The 8,861-nt window shown below is 35.1% G+C and overlaps 1 protein-coding gene across 1 annotated transcript in view; it reads right to left on the bottom strand.

The window, feature by feature from the left end:
• Window positions 1–1,962: 1,962 nt before the first annotated feature.
• The window catches only part of HPGD (hydroxyprostaglandin dehydrogenase 15-(NAD)), a 27,279-nt gene continuing 20,380 nt past the window's right edge, over window positions 1,963–8,861 (bottom strand). Inside the window, exons 4-6 of the mRNA XM_009573534.1 lie at window positions 6,042–6,118; window positions 3,920–4,083; window positions 1,963–2,863 (exon numbers count right to left, since the gene is read on the bottom strand). Coding sequence (XP_009571829.1) covers window positions 2,725–2,863; window positions 3,920–4,083; window positions 6,042–6,118 — 380 coding nt within the window. The 3' untranslated portion in view covers window positions 1,963–2,724. The remainder of the gene's footprint in view (window positions 2,864–3,919; window positions 4,084–6,041; window positions 6,119–8,861) is intronic.

Raw genomic sequence — 8,861 nt, 5'->3', positions numbered from 1 at the left:
TCCCTACAAAACTGGAACAATCGTCTTAAAAACGATGATCTCCCAGGCAAAATAAATTAAGTCTTGGAATTATGTCAAGACTTTTAACTGAAGATGAAGTTTCAAAACAATCTTTGTGCAGGAATGAAACTCACTTTCTCCCTTTAACTCATCTTTATACCTACTGCTTCTCTAGGTGTTTCTGTCTGTAAATCAAACATATGCTCTTTTTCTTGCTTTCTGGAAGACTTCCAAAGGTTGGGGGGAAGTCTTACAGGAAACCTTTCCAAAACATATTTAGGACTTGTTCTTCCTGTGCAGATAAAACACTCAGATGTGTTTTAAAACAGACTAACTGAAGCTGGAAAACTGTAATATTTGGTTTGGGGCATTTTTTTTTAATTAAAAGGTAGAAATTTCATGGCTATTTTTCCTATTAGAATTTGCATCAAGAGTTTTACTTCATTGTTACTTCCTTGTTTCTTTCAGTGAGTTCCAGATGTGCTAATAATTTGAGATTTATCTTAGTATAAATGTTTATTTGATCAAATGAGCATGTATTGCATTCTGAGACTTCCTTATCGGATTATCAGATGGAAGTGAATGCAGTCTCTGCCTTTCATGAAGATTTCTCTATGGTTTTGATTTGAAAACATCTGTCTTTGAGTTACAAAAATAATCCAGAAGAAAAGACCTATACATACAAGAAAGATATGGCTTTAATTCTTTCCTAGATATAGGCTCAGATTTTCCAGGTGTCCTGGAGTCTAATTGCATATTTTTTTAATCTAATTTTGTCTTGTGTGACTATTGATACACCGCATAAATGGAATCCATTCTTAGAATACTGCCAGTTTACAGAGTTAGAATTTTGTACCAGTGCAATACCACAAGTTAATTGTGCAATGTCTGAAGTGATTGGCTCTAATTAACTTTAAATTTCTTTCTGTTTTTCTTCCTCAGGGGACCGTACATTGGACTTCTGGCCTTTTATTACTAACATTCTTAAATTATATATTCTTTCATTGATCCCTTGGAAAACTCAACCCTCCTTGTTTAACAGGTACTTCTTTCGGGGCAGCAAGGAGGAGAGGTGAACAAAAGCAGTCAAGGCAACAGTATATCATCAATGTACATACTGACATTTACAATATTCCCATCGTTATTTAAAGTATTTTATTAAGAGAAGCTGCTGAGTTACTATCTAACTTAGTGTGGTGTTTGCTAGTTACATGGTTTGCATATACTATCATTATTATTAAGCCTTCCCTTGTTTATAAACGACATTGAAATACTGCTTAACAAGGAGAGAAGCAGAGGTAGATGATTATCAGTGTTAGGACCTAACTAAAGAAGCGAGCTGACTTTAAGTTTACATCACATCTTTTGCACTACTCTGTCACGTATTAGGAAGTGCTCTGATTTTGATGAGACAAAAGTAGAAGCTAGCATCATGTGTGCATTCAAAATAGGCTTTAAAAATAGTGTTAACATAGCCAAAAATGGAGGTGGGGGGAGAATGATGAGTAATTCAAGGTATGTGTGTCTGCTGCTTTTCTTCTCCCCACAGCCTTATTACTTCCTGACTTCCACAGAAGGTAAATATTAGTGTTTCCACTCTTTCAGTTACAACGCTGAAAAAAACAATGCTTACATCAGTGAAATTAAAGTCAGTACTCCTAGGGAGGGTAAATACTAACTTTTCCCAGCTTTCCCAGGAGTCATTAAATCTTCTTATGCTATGAGTCTAAATAAATTACCATGTAAAAATTTATTTTTGTCAGGCATGTAACCCATGGAGTACTAAGGTTTGTTTCATAAATGTAGCTGGCGATTGACCTGGATTCAGAAGGTCCAGTGGCTCTCTGGAGGTAGAAAGCTCATTTTTTATTTTCATTGCCACTATATGACGTGCTTTGTCTAAAATTATCTATCATGATACCAAAATGGACATGTATAAAACACGAAAAAACCAGATTCTTTGGGATTTAATTGAGGTTTTAATCAATCAAGGCAAGAAATTAGATTTAAAGGTTTAGAAAATGAGATTTAATGAGTAAGTAGACATTTCAATCAATGCCAATGTATTCATCCTTGTATATACAGAGAGAGAAAATTCATATATATATCTACAAAAGAACACAAAAATATTTCTGAACTATTTTATAAATAGCTAAAATCCAGGAAGATAAAAATCTGTACTTTCTTGTGTGATATGCAACATATTCAGTTGCATATATAAATGAGGAAAGAGAATTTTGCCTCTTGTCCTATTTTACATTTCCTAAGAAAAAGTAAATTCTAACGTCTTATGGGTATATTTGTGTTCTAGATTCTTCAACTGAATTCCTGGTCTGAAGAATTCAAGATGTAAATAAGTAGACGCTTACGACAGTGAAAAGAATTATATGAAGTAAGTCAGGTCCACCAAAATACGCTTGGAGTATGTAGATCAGAACTACCAGAAGGAAAAAACTGGCCCCTATTACTACATTATCAAAAATCTTCAGAGCAGTGTGTTTATTCTACTGAATAAATACTATTATTAGTGCTTATAGAATCAAAACACTATGGTAACATCTTCCCACACCAGATTTTCTTGTCCATCTCTTTGTTATTAGGATGCGAATGTTTGAATACTGTCACTGCTCTAGATACAACACTAACCTTTTTTCCCCAAAATTACTGTTTTCAAAATTTTTTATATTTAAGAAAAGCAAAAAATAATTAGCATAAAACAATTATTTATCTCTTTGATGATGTAAAAGGTGTTTGGCTGTATTGTTGAAAATGAATCCCTTGGGATGCTGTAATCTTCATAACTTCTCCATTTAGAGTATCATCTTCAATTATTGTTATCAGTCCCTCAGCAATTATTGATGGGCTGAAAAAAAAGAATTTGTTACTTCAGAATCATGATATAATAGAACATGTGAAAAGGACAAGTAAAGAAACTCAATGTGAACCTATATACCCTGAAAATTAAACAATCTGGTATTTGAACAAATTTATTTTCAAGAAAAGTAGAGGTGGTATGAGTCTTTCAGGAGAGAAATTCAGTCTCCTCAGTCAGGAGATACAACGTATAAGTGTCAACTTTACAAATCGTCATTTGCTTGCTCCAGTTACTACTAAATCCCTGTGGACATCCAGCTGCCACTGGGCTTCCTATCAAAGTTTTCTCTGTCAGGGCAACGGACAGAAGTAATCCTTACACAATCCTCTGCAGCTCTTTGCTGTTGATTTATTCTATTTTTGTAGCAGGACTGACATACAAATTAGTGTAGGGAGAACGCGGTCAATAGGTGCAATATATTTTACATATCAAAAAGTGAGGGCGAAACAGCACAGTCATACAATTTCCTTTGTGCAGAAGTATCTGAGCAGCTAACTGTTAGAGAAAGTGTTAAAAAAATATCACTTTATGCTTGTCTTGTTCTCACACTCCTTCCTAGCTGTCTGCTTTTGGCCTTTGTTGGCAATACTGTAATGGGCTAGGTAACTCTTGATCTGATCCACCATCGTTGCTACTGTGCTCTTATGAACTTAGTCCAGTTTTGTCAGTTCTTGGTCTGATTTCTATCTTGGTTCACTTGCAAATTTTGTGAAAATTCAATATAAATGATATACCCTGTATCTCACAACAAGTTTGATTAGACAAATTTATGGAAGAACATCAAGGGCTATTAAAAACTAATACACCATCTTTAACTTGGGAATTTGATTTGCACTTTGCTGGGAAATGGGAATGTATAGAGGGAAATATCACTATGTAGGTGATACTCTTAAAATTTGTTCCTTGTATATAGGATAACACATTTGATAGGCTTTTATCTGAGGCAGCATTTCCCTTTTATTTTAATTTTGCTGAAAGTGCTATTGTGTGTGCTTGTTCTTCATTAACAAAGGGCAAAAAACCACTGTATCTGACTTGACTTACTCCATCACGCCATAGAACTGCATCATATTTTTTATTTCATCCTTATATGAATAATATTGTCCCATATTCTCTTCTTTATCTATTGACTGAAGAATTGGTGTGTTGACAAATCCTGGACAAATTGTGTTGAGTCTCACACCGTAGTTTTCCATATTAGCAGCTAACTAGAAAAGAGAAAAAGTTAGGCATTCGTCATCAACATTTTAAAGCAGTATTATGTAAGTAATTTTTCGAAGAATGAGATTTACCACTAAGTACTTTTCAGCCTTGCCTAGTAAGCAAATTTTGTTACTACTGATTGTTTTGTTTCAAGAACTAACTTTGAAGTACATTTTCTCTAGTAATCATACTAGATTACTAGGAAAAAAACATTTGTTTTACTGGGAGAACAATTCTACAAGAAATCAACACTCTTCTTTCCATGCAGCTGTTTTTTTCTAATATTTTTGTTGTTAGTGCTATTGTCATGTCATTAACAGTATTCTAGGGTGATGATATAACTCTCATAAGCAAAACCAAGTAAAAAACGTCTCCCAAATGTATGCTTCCAATCTTATAAGAACTTGCTTATTAAAAGAAAACCATCTGAAATCTAATCTAGATTTAACCCTAAGATTGTCTTTACCTCCCTCACGCCAACAGAAGTAGGGTTTGGTCTCTACCCCTAGAAGTGTAATGCCAAACCTTTCCAGCTGCTCTATTGTCCCTGCCAAGGGATGAATCTATCACTGAGCGTCTCCACAGGAAAGTCCCTGTGAACTCCAGGAAAGAGGCAGGAGTTTTTTTCAGGAAGCAGTTCAAGAACATGAGGAAAGCAAGCAGCACAAATTGTTCTGGGAATGGTAGGACCCTTCATTTGTGGTGCTACCGATGCATGTGTGTAGCAAAGAAGTCTGATCAGCATCCAGGCATATGTTGAATGCTAGATGAACTTTCTTTGTGATAACACAGAACTTACGAACTATACATGATATATCCAAGGATAACCATAATTGTTCAACACTGAGTTCTATTTATTTAACAGGAATCCTTTCAGGTATTATGAAAATCGTATGTCATTTTCATGATATGGTAGCCTGCCCTTTTGGTCTGGAGAAGAAAAGAAACTGAAGTCTTAGATGTTTTGTATCATACCTGCCTAACGCTAGGCTGTACTGCCTTTCCTGTTAAATACAGTGATTTGCTATGTTTATTATTCTTTTTCTCTTCGGCATTCTCATGTTCCATAGAGACAGCATTTCCTCTAATTTTCTAGCAGACCCTTTATTTTTGAACTTAGATAGTGATGTTTATATTATCATGAGAAAACAAAAATGGAAAACCATGTGTCAGATTCATGCTGTGGCTAATATGTTATATGCAACACTTATCCATACTAATCTGCTTAGGTTAATCTAAAAAAGAAGTTATTTGGGTGGGGAGTGGGGGCATAAAATATGGATGAACTATCCAAATTATCATTCCAAATTAGATTGGAGATCTTATATGAGTAGGCTATCTTTAAGCTTAACCTATGAAAGTGTAATCATATTTGCTCCCTCCAAGTTGTTTTATCTTACTGCTTGTTCAGTTTAACTAGAAAGTTTCGGAGTCAGAGGCTAAGACTTACTATGTGGTCATATAACATCTAACATGTCCCATCATGAATGTGTCATTTTGCATTTTCAGCGTATTAAGAGTTGGTAAGAATAAATAATGGTAAACATTTTTGTGTTCAAGTCACTTTTTGTACACTTTAGTGCCTATTTATCATAAAAAAGACATCAGCCTGACTTACAAATAAGGAACCCAAAATGTTAAATGACTGGGATGGAGTTATGAAAAATATTTTTAAAGCTTGGATAAGAATTTGACTTTGGGGCTCCTCCCACTGTCATTAAATCACTTTGCAACATCTTTCTTCCATGCTCCCAAAACCTCAAATTGGTCATAAACACACACTTGCCTTACTTATTCCATCTTTGGATTCCCTTTGTGAAAGGAGGGAACCTCCACTGCTTCACAGACACTTCGTTTTCTTTAAGAAAATTAGTTCCAGTTGTGTGACAATAGAGAGGGAACATGAGAAACTTAGCATGTTCCCAAGGAGCTGCTGATACTGTTTTCAAAAACACATACTTACTGCTATTGACCGTGTGAATCCAATTACACCATGCTTTGTAGCACAGTACACAGGTTGGAATGCAGCAGGCATGAGTCCTTTAAAATAAAAAGGCAGCTGAATAAAGATGTTGGGTACTCCTATTTACGATTACCTTAAACACACATATAGATCTATAATGTAAAGAATAAGTGATGGATTTGTAGAGATGCAACAAAATAGATTAGTAAAAATTTGCAAATTGTATTTTATAATCTGAGGTAGGCTGGGAAAAGATATGAGATGGGTAAAAAAAATAAGGAGGCGAAAGAAGAGTAATAAAAAAGTATAACTTTTGAGAGGAAAAGTTGTATCTATGATGTATGACTTAAAATGGAGGACAGGATCTGGAAGAAAACACTCAAGGATGAGATTTTTGAGCTGCCTTCTATGAATCTGTAAAGTATTTAAAGTATGTAAAGTATTTTAGATAAGCTTTGATTGCTGACACCCTAGCTGCTGATATGTAAACTGGACACTTGCAATCATTTACAGTGATTTCAGGGAGTAAGTGTGGGAAAAGTAGGGGAAATAGCAAAACCCATTCTGACTACTGTAACTGATTTAATATTATCTTTGTAATATATCAAAACATAAGTATAATGTCTGTCTTAAATCCCTTGCTTAAGTTGCTTCTGTGGAATAGTAACAAAACTCAGCCTCAGATAAAACTTTTCCCCTAGCCCTAATCCGAGAGATAAGAATGAGTGTGCTGCACAGCTGACTGAAGCACAGTCAGCCAATACATCTGCCTGTGCAATATTGTGACCGCTTATTTATTTGACAATGTGGTTAGTACTATAGCAAATACATACTCTTTTGCATAGTTTTCGCTCAAAGGAGCAACTACAAACAAAATAATTCAGACTTGATGCACCATCTGAGGCATTGTAAAATTTATTTTACTTACAATACTATTCTGGTGATATTTCATAGGTGATAGTTTTTTTAAAAGAGACTTAAATGAAATAGGGAAGCCATTTTGCAATAAGCAAATGAAAAAAGCATGAAGAAGTGAATGCAAGACCTTAGTGCGGAGAGAGTATAGAGATAAGTGAGTAAACACTGTGAATGGAATGACAAGATGAAGACCTTAGATAGTGAGCAGAAAGAAATGAAAGCAGAGATGTGGATAGGAAAGCTTTTTGAAGCATTTTCTAGATTGAATTAGATTGGCTGAAAAGGATTTCATGGTATGGTACCTCCTACAGTGGGCCCTGTTCTGGAATGAAAAGCCAGGATGAAGATTTTTAGAAGGGAACAGGAAAAAGATGTAATGATCCTGGGTAATATCATTGCTATCCGCTGTAAGGAAAAGGAGAAGCAAAATGAAAAATGGCTGCTAACATTGTGAACCTTTATGGTGGGAGTGGGAGAGCATGAAATCATTATTTATCGTACAGAAAGAAGAGAGAACAGAGGTTGTGGAGGAAAATTAAGAACATAATTCTAGTAAGACTGAATTTTATGGCAAAAAGCTGATCAAGAAGAGATGACAGACCATGAGTGTATATACATTTCTACCCATTATGCCAACAATTTCCACTATACAATGGCAGCTGCACTGGACCACATGGATGCTGTAGTTTCACCTGAAAGCTAGGGTCTTGTGAATAGCAAACCTAAAGTTAGAGGATAAGATTTATCTGTGTTCCTGAATGTGGTATTGTAAAACTGGATACTGATTTTGATGTGTTAATGTTTGATTCTAATGGAAGTCATCCCAATTAATATCTCAGATATGTTTTTTCATTCTTCATATTTCATGTCTTTAAGTGGTATAATCAAGAAAGGGTGTGACTTATCTCAGTGGAGATGAAGAATACACTATCCAGCTTTAAGTATGGATTTGCCAGAAAGATTATGTATGCCAAAGACTTGCATGGGGTCTTTGCTCTGGAATCCATTTTGTCTGAAGGAAAAACTTTCTAAGATGGCAAAAAGGTCTAATTACAACCCTGACAGCTTCAAGGTTTTACCTTGGTTTAAATGCTACGTTGGTGACCCAGTGAAAGCAACACTGTTTTTAGCACTGTTCAGTGGTGGGAAATGAAAAACTTAACCTAGTGGCTGGTTGTTCTCTTAAACTTGTATTTATCTGCTTAGCTTGGATTAATGTGTCATGCTTCTGACGGAGAACTTGCTTTATGAAAAATGGGTTGTGATCGCAGCACAGGCTTAATACTCCTCTATTTGGTGACTTTTGATGATCATCGCTATTCTTCAAATAATTGGAAACATTGGAATATTGCCACATTAGAAATATTACGATACTATTTTTTTTAAACTCCTGAGTAGTTTTACATGTTTTAAAGAAAAAAAAAAAAATCCCAATGAGGCTGCAGCTAGCAGACATACAAATACAAAATCTACTGGGAAACACAGAGGAGGAATTTTTTTTTTTTTTAAACATAGTAAGACAAATTACTTGTTACTTGAGAGGGAAGAGAAACAAAGTCAAGAAGTAAACAAAGGAAGGACACAGCTCACAATAATGAAGTGGAATAAGGTTCAAAGACTTACTTAAATGTCAAAAGACAGAAGGAATAACTAGGCAGGAAGGGAGGAACAAATAACTCTCTTTTTGAATCAAAGCATTAAAACCAGTTATTTTCTAACTGAAATTATTATTTTTGCTAAAACGGAAAACCAAGAAGAAATCAATTGACTCACTTTCAGCCAAAGCAGTGACAATGAAGACTAGTCCTAGCATCCCTCACCCAAAACAATGACAGTCCTGTCTCACTTTTTTCTTGAGTTTGGTACCCCGAACCATGGTGTGAGATTTCCAGCTCTGAACCG

This window comes from Fulmarus glacialis, unplaced genomic scaffold (genome assembly GCF_000690835.1).
Source record: "Fulmarus glacialis isolate BGI_N327 unplaced genomic scaffold, ASM69083v1 scaffold28682, whole genome shotgun sequence".
Classification (NCBI taxonomy): domain Eukaryota; kingdom Metazoa; phylum Chordata; class Aves; order Procellariiformes; family Procellariidae; genus Fulmarus; species Fulmarus glacialis.
Note: the sequence above shows the minus strand (reverse complement) of the source record. Positions and strands in the feature narration are given on the sequence as shown.